Source organism: Myotis brandtii, unplaced genomic scaffold (genome assembly GCF_000412655.1).
Source record: "Myotis brandtii unplaced genomic scaffold, ASM41265v1 scaffold794, whole genome shotgun sequence".
NCBI classification, from domain to species: domain Eukaryota; kingdom Metazoa; phylum Chordata; class Mammalia; order Chiroptera; family Vespertilionidae; genus Myotis; species Myotis brandtii.
The window spans coordinates 2,101,874-2,126,462 of NW_005371198.1; the positions used below are offsets into that span (position 1 = coordinate 2,101,874).

Sequence of the window (24,589 nt, forward strand, 5' to 3'; positions counted from 1 at the left end):
TTCTTCCGGTGGAGAGAAGCCTATCCTGCCTTCTCCGTCGCGCGGCTCAGGAGGCGGTACCCTGAGAGGCCCAACCGGAAGGCCGGAAGGAGCGAGACCGGCAGGCAGTGGGCCCGCCTTTTCCGCCCTGGGCCCGGAAGGGTGATGTGGCTGGGGCTTCGCCGGCCTCACTATGGTAAGAACTGGGGCTGTGGGGTCGTGATTGAGCTTTCTGAAGGGGCGGTGGCCCCGAATCGGGGCTCGAGGGTTGGGAGGCGGCCCGGGGAGCGCGGGCCAGGGATCCTAGGGTCACTAACTTAATTCTCCCGGGGTTCGGGGGCTGCACAGGCCCGGGAGCCATGTGGCCCCTGCACGCCCAACCCGGGAGAACCGGGGCCGACTCCCCAAGTATGACCCTGGGGTCTGGAGCCCGTCCCGTTCTCAGAGGCCACTTTCTTGATCTCGTTCGAAGAAATGTGCTGGTTTGACTCTTGGTGTTCCTTGACCCTTGGAGACATTATGGCTTCTGGAGTTTGATCTGTTACTTTGCTCTCCTCTCCCTATGCTCCTGATCCAGATCTTTTATTTTTAATTGTTGTCCAACTTTACACCTGACTTTTTATCTGTAGAATTAGGGGCCTTTAGGTCCCTCCTACTTGATTCTCTAACCAGTGGTTCTCAACCTTCCTAATGCCGCGACTCTTTAATACAGTTCCTCGTGTTGTGGTGACCCCAACCATAAAATTATTTTCGTTGCTACTTCATAACTGTAATTTTGCTACTGTTATGAATCGTAATGTAAATATATGCAGGATGTATTTTCATTGTTCGCGACCCACAGGTTGAGAACCGCTGTAAGGATGCTACTTTACACACTATAGGTTTCATGATTGGAGGTTTCTGCAAAGATGGGTTTTCTTCTGGCCTCAGGCCTTCCTCTCCTTCCATCACGTTTTTAAGGTTGTATGTGTTATTTTGTGTTACTGCAGATTCATCTGCTAGTGGGGGCCTCTTAGAAAAGTTTGAAATTAAATCACAAAAGTTTGCAAAGGAAATGCTTACATCTTCAGCCTGAAAAAAAGGAGGTAAAGCCAGCATGGACAGAGGACAGATGCAGTGTCAGTAGTAAAAGAACAAGCACCCAAGCTCTGTGTGAGGCATTGTACCTGTGTTATGATAAAATGCCAAAAGCCTCTGCTTCATGCCCTCATGATGAAGTCCACGTGCCAAATGTTGCAGTTATGAGCATATTTGGGGGGAAAGGATGCCTGCCTTTATAATAGAATCAAAAGCAACCACAATGCCCAAAGTGCTATTCTGCAATAGTTGCTAAGCTTGTATTCCCAGAAGTTCCCACAGCAGAAAACGTTTAGACATTTAATGGAAAACGTATTACTTGTTATAGCTTTATGCTAGCTACTTTAATTATAGCTAGGACATAAGTCATAGTCTCTTCCCTGGAGAAATTTACCACTCACTTATAGAGGAGATAGCAGTTTGTCCCAAGTTATTCCTTCCTTGGACAAGGGTACTGTCCAGCTTCTTTCTCCACCTACCAAATGGTAAGGTGGATACACTTGCTCTGAAAGAGTGTCATTAGTGAGCTGTCATTTAACTTAGATTTGGTTCCTTCAATTTAAAAAGAGTAGAGAGACTGTTACTCTTAATTCTTGTATATCTTCCAAGAAGTTTATAAGCATTGTCTTATTTCAAGCTTAAAAGCATTGTCTTCTTTCAAGCCCACAACGAATTCTGAGTAGATGAAGGAAGTCAGAGACAGGGAGATCGATGTGCTTGGGGGTTGTACAACCTAGTAGAACTCAAATTTATTTTAATGTCCAGATGCCAGAAGTCTTCATTTGTTGTTAATAGAAACAACCTAATAGGGGATGAAATGTCTCAGTTATTTGTCACTCATATGTAATATGCCAGTCAGACATGGGTGGATAATAGAAACGACTGCCGGGTGGTTAATTTTTCATTTCTGCTCTGTTCCTATGAGCTTCAGATGTCAGCATTGAGTTTGCACCTAAACTTGGTGTATTTATGAAGTTACCCAGTGATAATGACTTAAATCCGAGTTACCTTATTTTAATGAATTCTTTTTTAAATGCTTTTCAAAGGCCATAAAATGTTTATCAGCAGTAATAATTTACAACTATCAGAGCATAAACAGTATGATAAGTAGACCACTTAAGAATTAATATTTTTTAGAAATTTAGAATACTTTGTTCTCCCTAAATTTTTATATCTTTCAAGATTCACTTCAAGTTTCATCTGTTCCTAAAAAGCCTTCCCTGTCCTATTTTTGTCTGCTCCTTTTAGGTATCCATTTGGGCATCCAGAGTCCTCGTATATATTTCCAGTATCCCACTAGCATAGCACTTATTGCAAGAAAAACAGCAAAAAAAGGTGTTGCCTATATTTCTCCCCTCTTTTGGCAGAGTTCTCGAAGTGAAGACTAGATCTTTCAATCTTGACATCACAGTGTCAATTAAAGTTAATACACCAAATGAATGAGAGTTTGGAATACAAAGTCATGTGAGACATGCTCAGTGTATTCAAGGACTTCACAATCCAGTGGAAAAGTCTATTAAATAAGTACATTCCATGTGGTATCTGCTAATATTTAGAAAGACAATCTGTGTAGTGGAAAGACTGAGCCAGACGGTCAAAATCATTACCAATTCCCATCCTTTTCTTGGTTACACTAAGGAAGTTGATCTTCATTTCATTTATTTGTTGATGTATTAGGTGACTTACAGATATTCTCATTTAATGCTCACAAACTGCAGAGTGGGAGCTTTTGCCCATATTTTATATTTAAACTGAGTATAAGAGAAGGGGTGCGAAATGTTCTCCCTCATCTTATAGCAGAGAGAATATTAGCACAAAAGTTCTAATGAAACACAAAAATGAGTAATTCTGGCTGGGAACTGCTGCAGAGAGATAATGCTCTGACCTGTATGTTCAAGAGTGATTAGGGATTACCTAAGGCAGCGGTTCTCAACCTGTGGGTCAAGACTCCTTTGGGGGTTGAATGACCCTTTCACAGGGGTCGCCTAAGACCATCGGAAAACACATATATAATTACATATTGTTTTTGTGATTAATCACTATGCTTTAATTATGTTCAATTTGTAACAATGAAATTGGGGGTCACCACAACATGAGGAACTGTATTAAAGGGTCGCAGCATTAGGAAGGTTGAGAACCACTGACTAAGGAATCATTAGCTGGAGCTGGACATATCTATCCTTTAGATAACAGATAAAGGAAGTGGCAGTTACAGAGCCAAAGGGCATCAAGTTGGATAGTTGCTTGGAAACTGGCAGCAATAGCAGTTAAGTACTGAAATGATGAAAAATGAGACTAGAAAGATTGGGGCCAGATCTTGAAGGGGTTTTTGCCATACTAAGGACTTTATATTTTGATGATGTTTAATTGTTTACCTGGTACAAGACTTGGAGCAGGGAAGAGAATGGTGTGCATTTTAGAAAACCAACTGGTAATAAAACAGAGGGTATATTAAAATAGAAGATTAAAATTTGGGAGACCAAGTTAGAAATAAAAGCAGTGATCCAGGTAGTATATGATTGAATGCCTCAAATCTTGACAATAGTAGTTAGGTTAAAGGAAAGGATAAATAAGAAAATAATTTTGAAGGTGTTGCCAGTGAAGAACAGAGTTGGGGTGCTCCTAATCTGGACTGTAGTTTTATGCATAGCAATGAAAGTTATTAATTTAAATGGAAAGTGTAAGTAGAGAAAGTCCATACTTTTGAAACAGGTCCAGAGAGATCAGATGGCTATTTAGTCCAGCTTCCTCACTTTACAAAGGGAATTAAACTGATGCTTAGAGATGATGATTTACCCAAGGATAAATTTATACACTTGGATTATTTCATTAAATAATCCTAATGTTTACTAGCCACAGGTACTCAGAGAAGCTGGTGTGTTCTTAGCATTGAAGCATTAAGCAATCCTGGTTTCTGAGTTTCAAATTAAACTAAGATAGCTTGACCTTAATGTTCTAATAATGCTAAAAGAAAATGTTAAATATTTCTATGTATTAGTGAAAATCTTTTCAGTCACCTGTAGTCAATTATTTGGGGTAAATGGAGTATTTGTGTATGTGTTTGCATATTCACATACAGGCTTACATTTTTCCCTGTATTTCCATGTTTTCCATTTTCAGAAATAATAGTGGTACATATGAATTTACAAGTACAAACTAGTTGGAAAATGCTGACCTGACCTAGATTTGTAAATGATAAAGTGCTGACCCACTTTTCCAGTGCTGTATAATTTTGTAACACAATTAGGTCAGGAATGTCATCTCTGGGTTTCTTTCGACCCCCAGAGAGGGGATAAATGACTTTAGTTTTGTGTAAAAGCAGTAGTTATTAAAGTAAGTAAAATTGCTACTATTTGGAGTTTTTTAAATTTAAATCTTAGGTATTCAGTTCTTGATTAAAGTGAATTTTAATTAAACTGGCAGAATTAAATATGTTAATAAAAATGTGTTTCCCACTTTGGAAACAGTCAACATTTAAAGCTCTCAGGCAGTGTTAAGCATAAAGAAGGCCCTTAATTAACAAATTGATTAAACAATATTTTAATAATCTTAAAAATAAAGACATAAGCTACTTGTAGCCTAAGTGATCCAGGACTAATGAAAATACTATAGGCTTAGTTAAAGTCTTATGGTTAGCAACCAGTCATTGAGCACTCTCTGGGCAAATCACCCTTTAGCATATTAGTATGCATATATCTGCTGCTTTTTCTCATTGTTTCTTTATTTGAACCTTTAAACTGCTGGGATCTTTTCCTTTTTTTCCTCTGTTCCTAATGTTTCGGATGGTTTCTTTTACTTAGAAGTATTTTTTATTTATACATCTAAAAACAAAACTTTATATTGAATTCTTGTCCTTATATTCAAACTCAGTGACTAGTTTTAACATCTTGCTGATCTTTCAGTAGATAACTTGTGTGCAGACCCGCGTTGTCTTGTGACCAGTTAGCATTAACATTCAGGAATGATTCCAAAAATAAGAAATTATATCTGCATAGATAAAATGACAAAAACAGTATCTGAAATAGGTATTGCTAACTTTTCAAACACTTCAGTATAGCAAATTTTAAAAAGATGTATCAACATTGCAAATAATTTCGTGTTTGGACATTAAGCTTTGCATTGACCAATTTGTTTGTCTATTCATTGATAAATGATTTCATGCACTGTAGTGGTGGCCAAATGAAAATCTAAATTATTTTCATTATTTCAAATGGACTGAGAAATCATGATTTACTTTAAAGAGATTATACAAAGTAAATGACTCATCACGTTGATTTCCTTCTGGTTTAGATAAATTAATTCAGTACAATAACACTGATTATGTGAAGTATTTTAGAAGCTCTGATTAGCTATGCATAGTGTGATAGGTCTGGAGTATGGAGGGATAATAAAAGGGGCCTTTGGAGGAAAATAGTTGATTTCCCATTACCTTTTTTTTTTTTTAAGCACAACTGTGAGAGTAATGGTCAAAAGTCAAGGGTTACCATTTTTACTGTATTTGAGGTTGTTTATGCTCCAGGTGCCCAAGCAACCGTGCATCTAGGAAATGTCATTGAGATACCTCATAAAAAGGAAGTGTTTGTAGGTGTGGTCAACAGAATAACACGCAAAACACAAACACACACAACACACACACAAAAGGAAACCCTGCAAATATGTTCTTATTTGGCAAAAGGAACTTTGCATATTTGATTAAGAATTTTGGAATGGGATGAGTATCTTGAATTATGGGGAGAGAGAAGGGACGATTTAATCACAAGGGTACTCGTAAAAGGGAGGCAGGAGGGACATAAGTCACACAAAAAGTGACTGCAGAAGTCAGGGGGTCACTAGCCAAGGAATACATGCAGCCTCTAGAAGCTAGAAAAGGCAAGAAAATAGATTCTTCCTTAGAGCCTCCGGAAGGAATAGTTTATAACTCCTTAGTTCCCATGTGCATTATTTAGTGTTAATTCATGTAGCTATTATTTATTAAGCTGGAAAGCATGCATTGTATAACCCCCTGCCATTGTCACAGGGTGTCCTCACGGAAAACTAGGTAAACCTGAGATTGGAGAATTCTTTGAGGTTCTAGAATTTTCTGCCAGCCAGCTTGCCCACTTAGTCATCGAGACCTCTTAGGTGAATCAGAAGAATACACATTGTCCCATATGCAATCACCGGCTGCCTGATAGAACTTTCTCTGAATTCCAGTTTGTGATACAAAAAGATTTAAATATTGAAAGGAAATTACCTCAGGCCTTTATTTTACCCTACATCCTGTGCCCTTAACATAAACATGATCTTTGCTTCTTCCTTCTGGATTTTCCAAGTATTAATGACAAGTAAATATAAATGCAAAGGAGTATGTGGAGGTTTCTCTTAAGTAAACAATATGGAGCAGTCTGATCTACACTTTTTTGTAATAACGTGCAATGTTAATTTAGAATCTAAGTATGCTCTTGCATTTGTTAAAATGATATTATTTGTGATTGTTTACAAGTTCCTGTTCATTCAGCATTTTTCAGTGACTACTGTGCCCTTTTTTTTTAATAGTCACCGGGGTGAATAAGAACCCCAATAAAATAAAGGATACAATTACAGTACAGTTTGATGGGTACTGTCATAGGCATCTATGTGTGTAACACATGTCAAAGATCCTGACTGTTGTGGAGAGTGGGGCCGGGAAAGATTTCACAGGAGGTACTTCTTGAGTTGAGACCAGTTTCAGTCAGTTCCCCAGGCAGACAAAACTAGATGGAAATGTGCGAAAATACAGAATACCTTGAAAAAGATTTCATGATTTAAAAGATCTGAAAAAAATTAAACACAGTAAATGAATTTTACTTCCTTTACCACCTTATCATCTTTCCCTCTATTTTGTGGTCAGATATGCTTTATTTTTTCTTGGCTTCTTCCCTTTTCTTTAATAACACTTCCCTATTTAAAATCCCAATTAATTTTCTACAGAGCAGGAACATCTGTTTCCTTTAACCCTGAGACTAACATTTTATATCAGTGGCCAACAGATGCTAAGCATTAAGAGGAATGCTTAGGCAGGCTAAGCCGTGGTACACTAATGTCTAGAAGTTGAAACACTTTAAACCAGTCTGAGTACATCTCAAAGACTTTACCACCTAAGATTATTTGTTTAAATTTTAGGGTTTATAAACCCCAGGAACAAAGTTGTATGTATTATATATTTCATACTTGTAAATGATTTTCATTTTTTAAATGGTTTAATATACACATGTATATGACACACCCCACTTCTTTAATAATAGCCATGTTTCTAAGTGCCTCAAAATCTTTTATTATGAAAAATTCAAACATACAAAGGTAGAAAGAGGGGCACAATGAAGCCTCATATACTCAGCATTTCATCAACCCTACTCCTTCCACCACACACACACTGGATTACTTAGAAACCAATCCCAGACAGCATATCATTTAAGCATGTTTCTTTAACAAGACATTCAGGGAAGGAAAAAATATACATTGCAAAATCATGAATTTAGGTACTCCATTAAGGAAGATGATAAAGCTTCTTTGCGAATTTATTTTCCAGCCACTTTACTACATAAATCCTTTGCTTAATACAATAAATCTGTGCATTATTCCCCAAACATGCAAATTTCTGATTCTGTGGAATGGTTTACATGCTTCGGTCTCTTCTGGAGCCTGCTCTCTGTTCTTTGCCCATCTGATTATGCTCTTTCAGGGTTTGATTCAGTTCCTGCTTTCTCCTTGAGGCTTTTCCTGACTTTCCTTTATGAAAACAGCACTTTTTTGTCAGCATGGCTCAGTAGTCACATATGCTACAGCGAATTGCTATTTAGTTTTGAAAATACATGTCCTATTATAACTGCTGTATACCTCAGTTAAGATGTATAAAATAAGGGTATTCATAACATATATATGAGGATAAATAAGATAATCTAAAATAAGCACTCAGTGAATATCAATTGTTGTAAAGTCCTGGAGGAAAGGAATCATGCTATATACTTTTTAAATCCCATATCTAGCCTTATACCCCAGAGTAGATATTAAATATATGTTTAGTTATGTTGGCTGGAAGGAAACATATTTCATGAGGTTATTATCAAATACTGTATTTATCAACATACTGATATGTATGTTCAATATACATGTTCAAAATATGATCTTTGGAAGGTAAGCATTGTGAGATATTTATTATTTTCTATCTAGAATTGATCCTGAGTTCATCCATTAACTCTGTTTAAGTTATAAAATGTGTATCACTTGTCTTCACCAATGCAAAATTAAAATCCAATTCAATTAAAACAAAGGCATATTTAAATTTACTCTTTATCTATGAAAAAATGATTTCCATACAAAAATAACTTAAAATAACACAAAAGATTTTTGTTTACCTTTTTCAGACCGTAATACTTAGAAAGTTTGAGAAATCCAAAAAAGTTGAGAAGTAGGTTTAAAAACCTTGCAGAGATAATCACTGCATTATACTTTTGAATAAAGCTTTACATAGCTAAACATATGATTGTGAAATCGTGCATGCTGCTTTTCCTACCACTTAGCATTGTATGTAATCATTTTTTGTCCTTAAGGATATTGGTAAATAACGTATCTTTTTAAAAAATGTTTTGAATAGTTTATAAATATTCTAAAAATGTATAAAAGGTTAAAAGTATTATGACAATTTTTGACAGGGCTAGTTTCTTTTTTTAGAATTCTGGCCTTTTTTTTCCATGTGAACTTCAAAATCAATTATCTCTATTTCAAAAATAACTTGTTGATATTAAGTTCACTTTAAATTTACAGATTAATTTTACGATACTGCCTTCTAATATAAGAATCAGGTATAGCACTTCATTCTACTTCTATGTTCTTCGTTATGTCTTAAGGTTTTGTCAGTTTTGTTCTTTGATGCCAATCTTGAGCATTTCATATTAAGCTTATTCTAGATATTTTGTTATTGTACATGAAATCTTTTTTTTCTATTATGTCTTTTAACTGGTTGATGATATAATCATGAAGGCTATTGATTTAAATATTTTAATTATGTACCCCGCCACCTTACTTAATTATTTTATGGTCTTGTAATTGTTTTTCACTAGATTCTTTTGGGTTTATTATATATACAGTAGCATTTGTGCACTTTTTATTTATTCAACCATCCCTTATTTGGTTCCTAATGTGTGTTAGGTGCTAGAAATTGAGTCTGATAAGACAATGTCCACTCTTCAGGGACCATTCAGTATTATAATAAATGTATATCAGTTTGCTATGGGAACAGAAAGGAGAATTCTATATGAAATAGGAGAGGGGAAGCAGATGAGTCCAAGATTTCCTGGAAAAGATAATGCTTGAGCTGAATTTTGAATAGAGTAAGTCTACCTTTCTTTTACTATGACTGGAAACTTACGATTTCCTGTGTTATTTTTATTGAATAACTTTTAAACATTCAGCAGTAAATGATCAAGTGCTTTTCTTTCACCAAAAGCAAATAACATAGTATGAATCGGTGCATGATTGCTTAAATTTAAAGCATCCTTATCCTAAAAGGATTTCAGAATTGAAAGAAACTTTAGCCAACATTTAGTCCATCTCCCTACTCTCCACTCAGTTTTACAGATGTGAAACAGAGACTAGTGATTCCATTGAGATCATGTAGCCAGCTACTGGTAGAGCTTGGAGACTCTTTGTCCTACATGTAGTCTGGGCCTCCAGAACATCTGTATTAATTACATATTGATTCAGCTTTGATGAGCTATTTTGGATTTGTGACATTTTTTTGTAGTAGTGTTTTTAAAGTTGTTGAATTTAGAATTTTTGTTACATCTTCTCCATCCCTTAGCCCAAAGACTAAAGAAGAATGTACACTCTCAGAATACCTTACTATTTTGGTTTTAAGTGTTCTCAGACATGTTTTTCTGTTTGGCTTTTTGAAGAAAAAAATACGATTGTTTATATGGACTTGTCAGGCATATTTTGCCTATGCAGGTTTTCTTTTGATATTAATTTTTCTTTTTCTCTTTTTAGTCTGCCATTTTCAATTTTCAGAGTCTGTTGACTGTAATCTTGCTGCTTATATGTACCTGTGCTTATATCCGATCCATGGCACCCAGCCTCCTGGACAGAAATAAAACTGGGTATGTTACTAATGATGTCTAATCACCCAAATTAATTCTTATAGATATTGAATGTAAATTACTCTAAACGTCATTAAGCAATTTAATTTCTATATGTAGCTTAGTTTTGTAATAACTTTTTACATTATTTTCTTCCTCTGTTTTAAAAATCAAACTATATTCACAGAATCTTATTAAATAAAAAGATAAATATCAGAAGTGACCTGAAATTTGTTAGATTGAAAAATATGTATATTTAAAAGATGCAACATATTTTTTTGCTGGGATTAAGAATATAGAATAATTAGTAAAATTGGTTATCACATTTTGAAAGTATTAAAGTTTGTAAGCATACTTTCTATAAAAATAATAATATAGATATTTTCCAGTCTAAGACTGCTCTAATCATATGAACTCCCAGTCTATATCATAAAGTAAACATCTTTGAAGAAATTTATTTACTTAAACATTCTTGGGCATGTCACATCCCTGTTAATTATTAGATTCATTATCCCTCCCCCCCCAAAAAAAAATTTGAGCTTAGTATCATAACACACAGAATTAAATGTTAAAGTGTAATGTTCATAATACAGAAATACATGTTGAATTTAACCAAAAGGAGAGTATATTAAAAAAAGAGAACATGTGGTAAAAACTGTTTTCTTTGCCCTATATATTTGTTAATTTTCTATGAATAATTGTCTTATTCCTTTCATGATAGGAGCCTGTACCTCACTTAATGATTTTAAGAAATAAAAGGATGAAATAATAGAATATTTCACATAAGAATAATTATCTCCAGCACCTTTTTGTTTTTAACAGGAAGATAAGATAAAGGCCAAATTAGGATCCTGAAAGGTCAAACACTTCTCTTCCACTAATAAAAACTTCTACAAAAGGCCAAGTGGTAGATATTCAACCATGAGAGTAATAATTTCTGCTCTCTTTCCTTCAATCCTATTCTATCTTTGGAGTCCTAATTAATATCAATCCAAACATCCCATTCTCTAAATTATTTGTGTGTGTGTTTTTTAACCCTTTTTATTTACTAGGGTTGTTTAAACATTTGTAAAGAAATAAATAGAGCACTAACCAGTTTTGAATATTGAAAATAGTTAGTCCTGTTCTAATAAACTGATAATCTGTCTCTGTTTGCCTGAGGGATTTTATTTAATTTACTATAGTTGAAAACAGATGCTATTTGTCCATCAGTTTTTATGACCATGCCCCACTTCCTTTGTAGACATTGTCTTTTTGTCATTCCTTTTTTTCTAAACTATTGCACTTCGTCTTCGGCACTCAATTTAATACTTTGTCCATTTGTTGAAATTGCTTAATTGTATTTGTTTCTTACTTGCATGTGAAGTCTTTTTACCCAACCAGTTTTATTTCCTCCTTTCCTTCCTCTGTAACCCCAACTATTACTTATAGTTAGAGCATATGGTAGAAACCAGTAAACATTCTCATTGATCCATTGTTTGGATTTCTAATATAATACTAACTTCTATCTGTTATACTTTTAAGTGTTTGTTTCATTAAAGAATAATCACATAATAGTAGAATAGAATATGTTGATGCTATTATGAAGAAAGTAGATTGCATGTGGAAATATGTCTGTTCCTCATTCCTTTGGGAGCAGGAATACCTCCATAACATGCTACATAAAAGGAGTTCTCAGGGCTGCCAACCTTACAGTAGAGGTTGAGTAGTAGTATATTTCTCCTACATAGAAGACCTAAGAAATAACATGCATATTTTTACACTTTAAAGTTTATGTTGATAGTCAACTCTTTGGAAGCTTTTTTAAAAAAACTTTTCTGTTTATATAAATATTAAGCCCCATTTTATTTTGATTTGTTTATAAAATATTTTCTGCAGAAAAATTTATACACCATTGTCTTTTTTTGTTACAATAAATATCTTTACAGTGAGTATTCCATGCTTAAGTTGAGAGTCTAGGTCGATTGCATAAAGCTAGTTCTTGATGACTTCACTGTTGGAAATAACAACTTAATTTTTTGCTGCTTCAGATAACAGAAATAAAAAGCAGCAGAAAAATGCTTGCTATTTTGTCTTGTTTCCTATTTTCGTAGACTTGATAGCTTTATCAGAAGTTATACTTATGGGCTCAGAGCCATAGAAACTAAGCAGCATAATTGTATGGGTTTTTACCATCTATTAAAATTCCTGTGTTTTAATGAATAGCATTTGGAATAATACAGAAATATGTCTAAGAAGAAAATATGTCTAATAAAGGCCAAAGTGGCAGTGGTACATCTCTCAGTGGCCAAGTTGGGAATTTTTATTTTATTTGAATAACTTTAATATGTCAGCTGTGCTATACACATTTGATGATACTCATAGAATATTATATCTGAAAAGACCTTGACTGTGATCAGGTGGTTTCAGACTATATGTTCTGTGGGACTTTAAGCTTCCCACGGAGGAGCTCCAGGTATCCTGCCTGAGTCCCACAAGCAGAGTAGCTTTAAATCAATAGTGTATATTATAATCAATAGGTTTTTAGGATCAAGGAACCATGGCATTACAGACCACTAACCTATTGTCTTCCATTTTTTATGAAATATAATCTGATTTTAAGTGATATCTGAAGTTATTATCACATGTGCCTTTAGCAGCCTCTGTATTACTGAATATAGCACATGGTCACTGTTCTAAAGACTTGCTGAGTAAAAACTTATTTAATCCTTTTAACAACCCTATTGAGTGCTAAATGCTATTAAAGAGATAAATGGCTCAACTTAATCACAGTTAAGCAACCAGTTAAGTAGGATTAATTTTAGGCACAATCTGGCCCTTTTATTAGCCTTCATTACTTTCATTCAAGAGTATATATAGTTTTTGTCCTTTTATTCTTATAGCAAAATTGTTTCACCTGTCAGAATGTCCATCCTTCAAAATAACTTCTATTTTTACCCATTTCATTTAATCTGAAGTAAGAGACTTTGCTTTGAGGTCAGGAAGCTATTATACTTCAGAGGAGGAAGAACCTATTTAGAACTTAATTGAACCAGTATTTTCTTTCAGTCTTAATCATTCGAATATAATGAATGATTCATTAACCAGACATCTCTTTGGGCAAAAAGAGGGTAATATAAATTTCCCTGGAATTTAAGTATCATGATTTTGTTACACTGATCCTAACTTTCTACAATAAGTAATTTTAATTTATCTTAACTTTTAACCATGCACAACACCATTAATTATTCTGTCAGACCAACAAAATAGTTATCTACAGTGTTTTTATTTTTTCTGATATCTCTATTCATTGAATGTCTTTGATTGCTTTTTTTTTTACATTGGTACTTTTTATATGTCAAATAAGTGATATATACATATAATATGTATTTAATCATAATATATTCATTTGTAGAATTGAAATGGACATCTTCATTTGCATTCTCTTTTATTTCCAGAAAGTGTTTTTAAATTGCCATATTTAATTACCTCATATACATTGTCCCTAAACTGGGATTTTCTACTTATATTGAAAAAATAGGCACATATTTTTGTATTCTTCTTTGTTGAATGTTATAGTTTTATAGATGCTTTTTCTGGAGTTCATGGTTGTAAATTCTTTAAATATAGAGCTGCATTTTAAAAGACAAAATAGTAAGCCCTTATGCAAATTTTTGCAACTTTTGCGTTAATCTACAGTAGGTTTAACCTAGGACACCACATGCATTCCAGTTAGTAAGTTTATATACATTAATAGTGGTTAAGTTATTGTATTCTACTTTTCTACATAAGTAACTTAATATCAAACTAATTTCAGTTTGGAAGCAAAGCATCAAAAGTTAAAATACTAATATAATGAATTCTCTCTATAATACTGAGAGAATGATTTATCTTTCCCAGTAATCAGTAGCTACTTTTTTCTTTTTTCTTCTATGCAGATTGTTGGGTATATTTTGGAAGTGCGCCAGAATTGGTAAGTGTCTGTATAATCTTCCTTTCTTCAGCAGTAAATTGTTGGCCAGTTTACTTATGTCCTATTCACACAAATCAAATGTCAGTTTTTACAGTGCAGGCTTCCTAATTTTTTGCAATTTTGTAAAAGTTTGTAGAGTTCTCTGAATTCTTTTTCTGTTTTTTCCCCCCTATGTTTTTTAAAGCTAGACTTGGTGGATACCTGGTGAATATGAGAAAAGTCTCTCTTAAAATTCAGGTATAAATACTGCGCATTCCTGGTTTTGAGATTTTAGACAAATATGTATAGTTTTATGCACATATGCCTATAGTAGAGAGCATTTTGTTCTGTATCATGTGTACCATTTGGATAACTGAGGATGACTTTCCCATCAATAAAAGGCTTGCTGAGTAACTACCTAAACATAATCATTTTATTGCCCTATGCTAAGTCATAGAGTATTATTTGTTGCTTTTAGAAAACATTAACTTTTGTCTGTTAAACCCACATGGACATAGCTGAGCTTTATTATGATTGACTAAGTTAACATAAATGTAGTTATCTTTTAACTTTTCATAAGATGAGTAGCATCTTAAGTGTATTTATATTTAGATGATAATATACTCTTGTCTTATTCAGCTATCTATATAATATGTAGCACAGTGTCCAGCAGCACATAGTAGACTCTCAAATGATTGGTAGTGAATGAATTAAAATGTATTGCATTGCTGTAATTCACCAGTACTCTTGAATAATAGATTATACCTGTTTTAACATGGCTTGTTCCAAAAACAACTACTTCGGGGCATTGGTACTTATACCACCTCAACTGAAAAAATGACTATTTCTTGTCCTCTTTAAAATTGTTTATATGACTCCCTCAACAAAATGATTTTTATACTCTCTTCTAACATTGAATTTATACAATACTACTTTTTTCATAAGACTGTCAGGCTTGAATAATGAAGAAAATAGCCAATCTGACAACTGCCTGAATTCCCTAAACTAATTCCTTTAGATAGGATGGAAAATTTAAGAATCATCTCCTTTATATAAGCTGTGCTCCCTTTAAAGTATTATGTTTTATTTTGATTGTCACTTTGCAGAGATGTGAAAGTTCTAGAAGATGGCCCATAACAGGAACCAAAATTTATTAAAGATTGAAAAATATAAACTGAATTCTTACAATATTTAGAATTTTTTTAAAGAAGACCTAAAAATTGATGTAATGTATCTAAAGATAATTATAGACATAACCTATTCTCAGTAAGGACTAAAAATTAATTGTAGGAGTTTTGAAAATTTTTAAAGCATCTTCCAAGATCCATATGGTGTTAACATTGAAATAATTTTGAGAGAGCAACTTTTCTCCCTTGAGCTTTTAATGATAGGCAAAACCTATTCACAGTGGGAGTTGTAAGTATAATACTAAATTATCTAGAGTCCTTTTATTTTTTAAAACAAAAAATCTGTTATGATGAGATTATACATTTCCTTGGCCTTTTAGGTTTCTTCCTGTAGAAAACGATAGTAAAAGCACAAAGAGCTTCACAGAAAAGTACCTCTTTCAAAGCCCTCATTCTAATATGTTGACTATTGACACATACATTTTAAATTCTCTGAACTTAAAATTCAGAGAATTCATTGTGCTTTTAACATGTTACACTGTTCTTCCTCAGTGTTCTTTGTTGGGCTTTATTCTCTCTTAAACATTGATAGACATGAGAATCTTGTTTTGGTAAGAAATATTGACCTCAGATTGGTAAAGCACAGACATAGCCTAGATAAGTGGTTGTCAATCAGGGGACATTAGGCAATGTCTGGAGATGTTTTGGATTGTCACAACTAGAGTGGGGGTACATATACTGGGTATAGGTCAGGGATTTGCTAACCATCCTGTGATGCATAGGACAGCCCCTTCCAACAGAATTAGCCCAAAATGTCAATAGTGCTGAAGTAGAGAATACCCAGCCTAGATTTACAGAGCTTTATGGTACAGACTTATCTGGCATTCAGTCATGCTCAACAGCTAGCTGCAAGCCCTGAAATAGTAGAAATGTTACGCACTTCAAACATAACCAAAAGCCCTAACCAGTTTGGCTCAATGGATAGAGCGTCGGCCTGCGACTGAAGGGTCCCAGGTTCGATTCCGGTCAAGGGCATATACCTTGGTTGCAGGCACATCCCCAGTGGGGAGTGTGCCGGAGGCAGCTGAATCGATGTTTCTCTCTCATCGACGTTTCTAACTCTCTATCCCTCTCCCTTCCTCTCTGTAAAAAATCAATAAAATATATTTAAAAGAGGGGGGAGGGGGAGAGAGATAAAGAGACACAATAGCACCATCGATGGCTAATGCTGATAGCGAATGGTAAATGTAAATATATATAAACCAGGCTGTGTGCTGCAGAGCCAAGTCACCCGGAAGAAAAAATAATATTGTTGAGGAGCAGAGTGGTCAGAGTATTTCAAGTAAACTTCAAAGAGAGACATAATGGAGCAAGACAGTTTGAGAAAATAGAGAGAATGTCACTGCATTAAAGTAATTAATTCTAAATGTTCATTGGTAAAAGTAAATACAGTATGGAGTTAGGAGGCTGAGCTTTCATCTCAGTATTATTAAGTTTCTAGTTCAGAAATAAAATATTAAGGTATTAGAAATTCATTTTATGTAATAAATTAGAGAAGTTCAGCTTCATTCATTAGTCAACCCAGGTAACTCCTTTGCTCATAATTATGACTTGAAAATATAGCTAAAAATTTAGGACATTCAGTTTGTAGCTTAATGCTTTCCTGTAGTCTCATCTATTTTTATATCTAATTATAAACTGTCTTTCCTTGCCGAAACCGGTTTGGCTCAGTGGATAGAGCGTCGGCCTGCGGACTGAAAGGTCCCAGGTTCGATTCCGGTCAAGGGCATGTACCTGGGTTGCGGGCACATCCCCAGTAGGAGATGTGCAGGAGGCAGCTGGTCGATGTTTCTCTCTCATCGATGTTTCTAACTCTCTATCTCTCTCCCTTCCTCTCTGTAAAAAATCAATAAAATATATTTAAAAAAAATAAATAAATAAACTGTCTTTTCTTTTTTTGCTTGCTCATTTATTATTTTTATTTTCCTCTCGATTACATGACTCTCATAGGTTAAAGAGTTCAGTTAACGTATTACTTCTTGCCAATTCTATAAATGCATTAGCTTTTCATTTTGGCAAAGGGACTTAAAAAATGTTGATGCTGATATGCTGCTTTCTCAAACACATGCTCCTCTTATCTTGACACAGAATATATCCACAAGTAAAGGATGCAATTTTAATGGGAAAAGACCCAGCCAAATCATCTTATGTTACACATCACATTACAGCAACTGTTTCACATTCACGTATACAGAACCAAGACCAGACAAGATCTTACCCAAGTTCAACCAAAGATGTTTAATTCTACCATATGGCAATCTCTTTTAAGAAAATTAAAAACAGGAAAATGAAACCCATATGTAAATTATAGCATTCTAAGTTAGAGAATGAGGAGGAGAACTTCCTCAAAAATTAATTTCCAGCAGATGGAAAATTTAGGACAATATTAATTTCTCTTTTGGGTGTTTAATAAGACTATTGGACAATGAGAGTTTCTAGCCCCAAGAAAGGTAACAGGCTTACTTATGGAATCTACCTGAAATTTATGTTGGAATGAGTCTGTGTGTCTTTTAATTTTGTTTAATAACAAGTTTTTTGTACCATCAAAAAAATCAGCATTGCTTAAAATGATAACCCAAGGAGATTTAGCCCAAAATGTCAATAGCAATTTTTTTTCTAGTTGAGGTAGTGGTACTGTGAAAACACTATTCTCTCTAGATTTTCCTTTAGCTGGAAACAGTCCATTAAATGTCTATGGATAGAAAAACACCAAATGTTTATTTTATTTATGTGTGTATGTAATATCTTTTATGACTATTCTCATTGAACAGACACAAAGATGTATACTCACTAACAATAAGACTGTGAGCTCAATTGAGGATTTTAGTTAGATAAGTGTGGTCAAATTTGATGTTTTTCTGAGGTAGTTAACTGACCTTGCTAAATGAAATAAGGAACCTAGTTACTAGAAAAGTGCTGGTTTTAAACATCATAGAAAAACACAAGTGAGTGATGTATAAACCATAGAAGGTCCCGGTACAAACCCAGGATCATTTCTAGAAGTAGCACATCACTCTTTCTTCATCCTTTCTTATCCTCAAGGCAGCACATAAATACCTGGTGCTTTGTGGAATTGTACATCCTTGCAATTGCTAAAGAAACAGGAAAGAATAAAATGAATTTGAGTTAACTCACAATCACAAATCTCTGTTTGCAACACCATTTCACAAGCCAACTCTAGGTCTATTTCATGCAAAGGAAAGTCACCCCAGTATAAACAGTCCTTAATAAACACATATAAAAATCAACTCATACTGAAGTGATTGTTTTAAGTTCTATTTCTGACCCAGAGTAATCATAACTATAAAAAACATATAAAAGGTTTGATAAGAAATTCATCTCAGAAACTGTTAATTTCGAATAGGTTTTTTATTAAGCATCTTATTTTATGCCCATTCTTAAAATGCATTTTTATTGATCACCCTCTGTTCATTTTCCTCCACAAATGCTTCTTTTTCCTTTTTAAAAGTGTCACAAATTGCTACCAATGAGGAAAAAAAATGGCTAAAATTAGTATGTTGAATTTTTTTTTTATGGAAGTTTCCCTTTCTGCAGAAAAAATTAAGCAATATTTGTTTGGCCTTAATTGAGGATAAATCATTTCTCTTGGATCTCTGTCCTACATTCAGTGTTGTATTTTTTTAATATCTGGGTTTACTCTGGCACAGGAATGGTGCATTGAAGATTTTCTAAATGAGTGAAAAGGAGGTGCTCTTAGAAATAAATTGATTTAGTTTGTGCATTCTGTATTGTACTTTTTAAAATGTTTTTATGTTTTTATTGATTTTAAAGAGAGGGGAAGAGAGAGCGAGAGAGAGAAACATCAATTGGCTGCCTCCTGCATGGCCCCCACCAGGGATCAAGCTGCAACCTCAGGCGTGTGCCCTGACTGGGAATTGAACTGGTGACCTCCTGGTTCAAGGGTTGATGCTCAACCACTGAGTCACACCGGCTGGGCTATACTTGCTTTAATATTGCATCTAGTTCTTGTTTTCCCCACCCACCCTCAAAATATATGGACTTCATAACAATAACTTTATCTTGATTCTTATGTACTCTTCTCCAATAGTAAATAATAACCGAATCATATCTGTTAGCTGCTCAGTTAATCAACTTGAATATTTCCCTTGTTTCCAACAGGTGAACGGAAGAGTCCTTATGTGGCAGTATGCTGTATAGTGATGGCCTTCAGCATCCTATTTATGCAGTAGCTTGGAAAAATACCTGAATTTAATTGCCATCAGATTTCAATATAAAAGGGGGACTTATCTGCAGAAAATAATGCAAAGAATGGATAACTTTGTTTCAACATTGAATGAGATAAATTCCCAGCTGCTGTTCTCTATTTTGTTATTGGACCAATGTTCTATATAATTAGGATGTAACTATTTAATACTCAAAGAGTTTGTAGCAATCAATCTCAGTACTGTCACTACAATATTACATTCTGCAAATGTCATTTCGTTGTGTCCAATACCAGTTTTTAGTGAGGTATCTCTAAGGCACATAGTAGAAAAATTTGGTAAATTATTCAAGTTCCTTTCACTGTGACTTGGAAGTGATATATCTTTATGGAATGAGACCGTATATTGAACTAGCTTTTTTATTGGGAAAAAAAAGGGTTCAATTTGTGTTGCTAAGGGTTGCATCATATTTAATAATACTTGCTTTACCTCTGGCCACACCATTTTGAGCATTAACCAGAGTACCTCTACTCTTAACGAACTCTGTAGTTTATAGCAGGTTTTCAAACTATTTAAAATAAGCCTATGCCGTTCTAAGGAGAAAGATAAATGAGATGTGACTTGAGTAGTATTGAGAAAGTGTTCATATTTAACGTGAAAGGATTTAGAATAGCTGATTGGTGTAGTCGCTTCTGCAGCCTCTCTGGTTAAGTATGGATAAATGTCTTAAGCATAAATTTGACCAGCTGTCATTCTCTAAATAAAACTACAATATTATTATTAAAAGAACAATTACAAAATGATAATCCTGTATTGTGTAGAGTCAGGTCTCCACTTATTTTAATTACCCTAAAATGCAAACTGTATTTTTTTTGTTTTTTAATACAGCACTTTGAATCTGGTTTATGTTTGTCTGTCAACTTGAACTGGAATCTCTTATGTAACTTAATAGGTGATGATTAATTGTTTTCAAATCTACTGATCCATGGACCATCTTAGCTAGAAATTTCCCATTATATATAGTATTAATTAGTTATTATTCTCAGCTAATTGTTCTCCCTATAAAGGTAAAAAGAAAACAAATTTTTAAAAGAAAAGAGAATTATTTTAAAATGAGTCTGCTAGTAGCGCTTTCTGCAGAAACAAGACATAGATCTGAAAACCACCTCTTTTTAAAAATTAAACTACTTGGAAAGAATTCTAGGAAACATCTAAGAAAAGCTGGGTATGTGTTGCCAGCTTTTTCTTTTTCTTCTTTTTTCAAAAGATAAAAGCTGCTTGTAAGCTGACAATATATTTTATTTTACATTTTTGGCCTATCTAAACCTGGTTTAAAGTGTTATATTTTGCTTTAGATAGAGAATCAGGTTATGGTAATTGTTCCTATTCTGAACTTTCTGTTGGGCTTTGCATTAGGTCATGGATTTTCAGGGTATCCCCAAAATAGTACTCTTTTGTCAGCATATATACATGCAGAGTAAGTCACCTTTCTGGGTCTGGTTTCTTATCCATCTGTTGTCCAACTCTGCTGCCAACTAGGCTTTCCAAAAGCTATGTCAACTAACTTCATATGTTAGATGAATCTAATACAAAAAAAAAAAAAAAAGATGAAAATTCTAGATAATCAATTCTAAGACATTTCTTTAATTTGGCATTTTGGAGGATGTAGGTGGAAGATAGAGGAAGCAATAATTTCTTTGGAAAATCTTTGGTAATATATAAAAATTTGAACTCTGTGTAGATTCTGAACAGAGTGGGAGGCAACTTATTTCTGACCCCAGCCATTCTGACCTTTTGAGACATAAGCTGTTTTGGAGGTGGGAGAAAGACACAGGATTCTATGAATAAAGGCAGTTACCATTTTCTTTAATGTATTGCTTTCAAAAATTTACCACTGAATCCTATTCTATAACCCAAAAGGCAGTGTAGGTAGTTTTAAGCCTAGGGAATATTCAGATATTCCCTTTGTGGCGTTGGTGGGATAGTAAGATGCAGAAGAGGAATAAGGATCAGGTTCCACATCAGATGGACTGTTGCTGTCTCACAGTCTTACTGAGGGGGTGGATGGCATAATGGGCACTGCAGTTCACAGATTACTAGGTTCAGTTACTCTCCCTAACCTTCCTGGCTTCAGAATCTTTATTCCATCTCCTAGAATTTGTTTTGTACTGATAGTTAGTTCCTGGTTGGCCTCAGCTCTGCCAATGGTAGGGGCATGTCTTCTTTCTAAGCAGTCTTAAAAGATAGTCAATCAGAAGGCCACATAGTGTGTTGAATTCCCTCTGTGGCTTAAAGTTTAGAATCAAGTCCAGTGTCTCCTCAGTGCCTGTGCTGCTGGTGGAGGCACTATCCTGAATGCTCTTACATATTCAAATTCCAAATAGCCCTTTTGTGCTAGGGATAATAGTAATAAGCAATGCGTAATAGGCTCTTTCATCTTAGTGATATGCAGAACAGTCTAGTTTTATCTTAGGACAAAATAGAAGCTTGAATGAACTAACTTCTCCAAGTTTACAAAATCACAAATAAAACTAAGATCTCTGCTTAGTTTTTTGAAAAGAACTAGGATTTGTAAATAGAATATTTGTGTTTCATTATTCTTTCAAGAAGCATATAGTATATTATCACTAAAGATAGATAAGTACACATTTTCTTCCCTCCAGTAGTCATAAAGTAGTAGTGGGTGAAAGAGCATTTATTATTGAGATAATGCCAGGTTTCTAGAAGAAAATAAGGGTGACAACGCAGTCAGGGATATGAACTTCCAAAGAAGCAATGCCTAAGCTGAATTTAAGAGCAGTATGCAAAGGTACCAGTGGTATATTGACCATAAGTACCTAGTTTGTGCCACCTGGGGATTAGTAAGACAAGCCTAGAAAGGTAAGCAGAGGTTAGATCCTGGAGGGTGTATATTTTTCTCATTTCCTATTACCTACCTCAAAATTGAAGCTCAATATGTGTTCCCTCCTGCCTAACCAAAAAAAAAAAAAGTCAACAAAAAAATCCTTCCTTGGTGAATATATAAACAAGGTTGAACATATCTATTGGCCCAGGAATACAATAGCATACGTTTCAGAGACTCACCTTGCTAAGTATATATAGCAAAGGCAACCAGGTTAAGTATTTTTAAGAACCCTAGTCACCCATACTCCATCAATGCCAAAGCAGCCATGATTGTTAAAGCACGCATCAGCACAAGAGCAGACATTTCTTGGGTGTACAAAAAAATATTTACAGTAAGCAAGGACTTAATGCTCTTTTCAAAGCCTGTGAGAGGTTATTGGATCATGGGAAGCTAAAAACAAGAATGGAAAGACTGCTCTTTACTTTCTTGGTATTCAGTAACAATAGATGTTCAGAAGATAAGTAGCTGAGCACAGCAAGTACACAACTAACGTCATTTTGTTATAATATTGATGAGATGCCTTAGGAGCTTAACTCTAGTTTATATCCATTAGCCTATGGTGAACTTGCTTTTGCTATACATCGTTTTATTGGAAGTCACAGAACCTATTGATGTTAAGTGAGAACTTAACTCTAATAGTGTTGTGGATACTGTGCAGCCATGTTCTCAATAACAATTAGCAAGTTACACTAGCTTCCAGAAATAGCTTCACAATTATGTCATTTGTATACTGCCCTTCATGGTGTCTTTTACTTTGCCCTAAATTAATCCCAAATTATCTGAAATGCCACTCCAATGTCAGAAAAAAAGGGGGAGAATTGGAAATACATTTCCTGTGATTTTAAGAGTACAATTAATCATCTTTGGTTAGTTCTCATGCCTATGGTGTATAATAAAGATCAAAATGAACTCTCAAGAGCCTCCTAATTTTTATTGTCAGATGAGTGAAAGTTTCTTTAAAGGTTAAAAAAGTTGAAATTGCCCTGGCTGGTTTGGCTCAGTGGATAGAGCATCAGCCTGCGGACTCAAGGGTCCCAGGTTCGATTCCAGTCAAGGGCATGTACCTTGGTTGTGGGCACATCCCCACTGGGGAGTGTGCAGGAGGCAGCTGATTGATGTTTCTCTTTCATCGATGTTTCTAACTCTCCCTTCCTCTCTGTAAAAAATCAATAAAGTATATTTTTTAAAAAAAAAAGTTGAAATTGACATCTTTTGAGTAAGATGGCAAAAGAGAAATGTCTTTTTTTTTTACCTTCATATTTTAATTAATGGTCAAGATCAGTTTGGGGGAGTTTATATGTTTTTGGTTGTTGTGTTGCAACTTAGGACTGTTCAGTCTATTACTGTTTCTTTGAGTGAGCCTACAATAGTCTAAATTACTTACTTTAGGTAGGAAGTCATTAATTCCCCCAGAGATGGTTAAAATCTGATTCTGAATGAAAGTGACAGTTATCAATTACAATTATTTTTAACCTCAACTGAAAGCCTTCAGATGCCCAAACATTCTGGCAAGTAGCTGTCTTTTGCTGTCCAAAATGTCTAAACAGTGTCCCATCAGAGTGGTAATATTCAGCAAATTTATACCATTGGAAAATATGAAAAGACTTGTATTTTTATATTGCCTTCTTTTGGGTAGCATGGTCTTTCTGCTGTTGTCTTCCCAGAACGGATGTAACAGGCATACCTTTGTAGTTAGACCTGTTACTAAAAAGAATTCATGTAACCAAATGAATTGCAACAACTATGCAGAGGTGGGCAAAAATAGGTTTATAGTTGTTTGTACGGGAAATAATACAGTAATTAATAATACAAGAATAAACTGTTTCCTCATACAAATGTAAAGCTACTTTTGCACACCCCTGTATTTGTAGCTGAATTTTGAACTCAAAAAATATTTCAGATGTGAATAGAAAAACAGTGTCTTAGTTTCCTTTGATGTGTATTGTAAACCCCTCACTGCTCCATTTTATTACCAGTTGATGTGAGACTGTAGAGAAAGTCACTGAATTTCTGATTTCTAACTGCTCAAACGAATTCAAAATGGTTGCTTAAGACCATTGAATTTGACATAGTAGAAAAGCAAAATCTGCAAGTCTGTTTCAACTCAGAAGATTTACATTGATATCCTTAACCATAGAGATTTGTCTGGAGTGGGGGTGTGGGGGATCATAAGTATTGAAAATAAGGGTAGTCACCAAACACACTTTGTAAAGTATGAGAACTACAAAATACCC

At 34.6% G+C, this 24,589-nt stretch overlaps 1 protein-coding gene across 3 annotated transcripts; it reads left to right on the plus strand.

Moving 5' to 3' along the window:
- The first annotated feature begins 67 nt into the window (after nt 1-67).
- Nucleotides 68-23,271, plus strand: TMEM167A (transmembrane protein 167A). Of its 3 annotated transcripts, none has more exons than XM_014531206.1 (5): nt 68-175; nt 10,060-10,169; nt 14,066-14,100; nt 14,285-14,337; nt 19,407-19,490. In XM_014531206.1, the coding sequence occupies exons 1-5, from the start codon at nt 173-175 to the stop codon at nt 19,443-19,445; spliced, it is 240 nt and encodes a 79-aa protein (XP_014386692.1). In that variant the 5' UTR covers nt 68-172; the 3' UTR covers nt 19,446-19,490. The 3 variants fall into 3 exon arrangements, with proteins under 3 accessions (XP_014386692.1, XP_014386691.1, XP_005883681.1); XM_014531205.1 differs by lacking the exon at nt 19,407-19,490 and adding an exon at nt 15,186-15,289; XM_005883619.2 differs by lacking the exon at nt 14,285-14,337 and having other exon boundaries at nt 74-175; nt 19,407-23,271.
- The last annotated feature ends 1,318 nt before the right edge of the window (nt 23,272-24,589 follow it).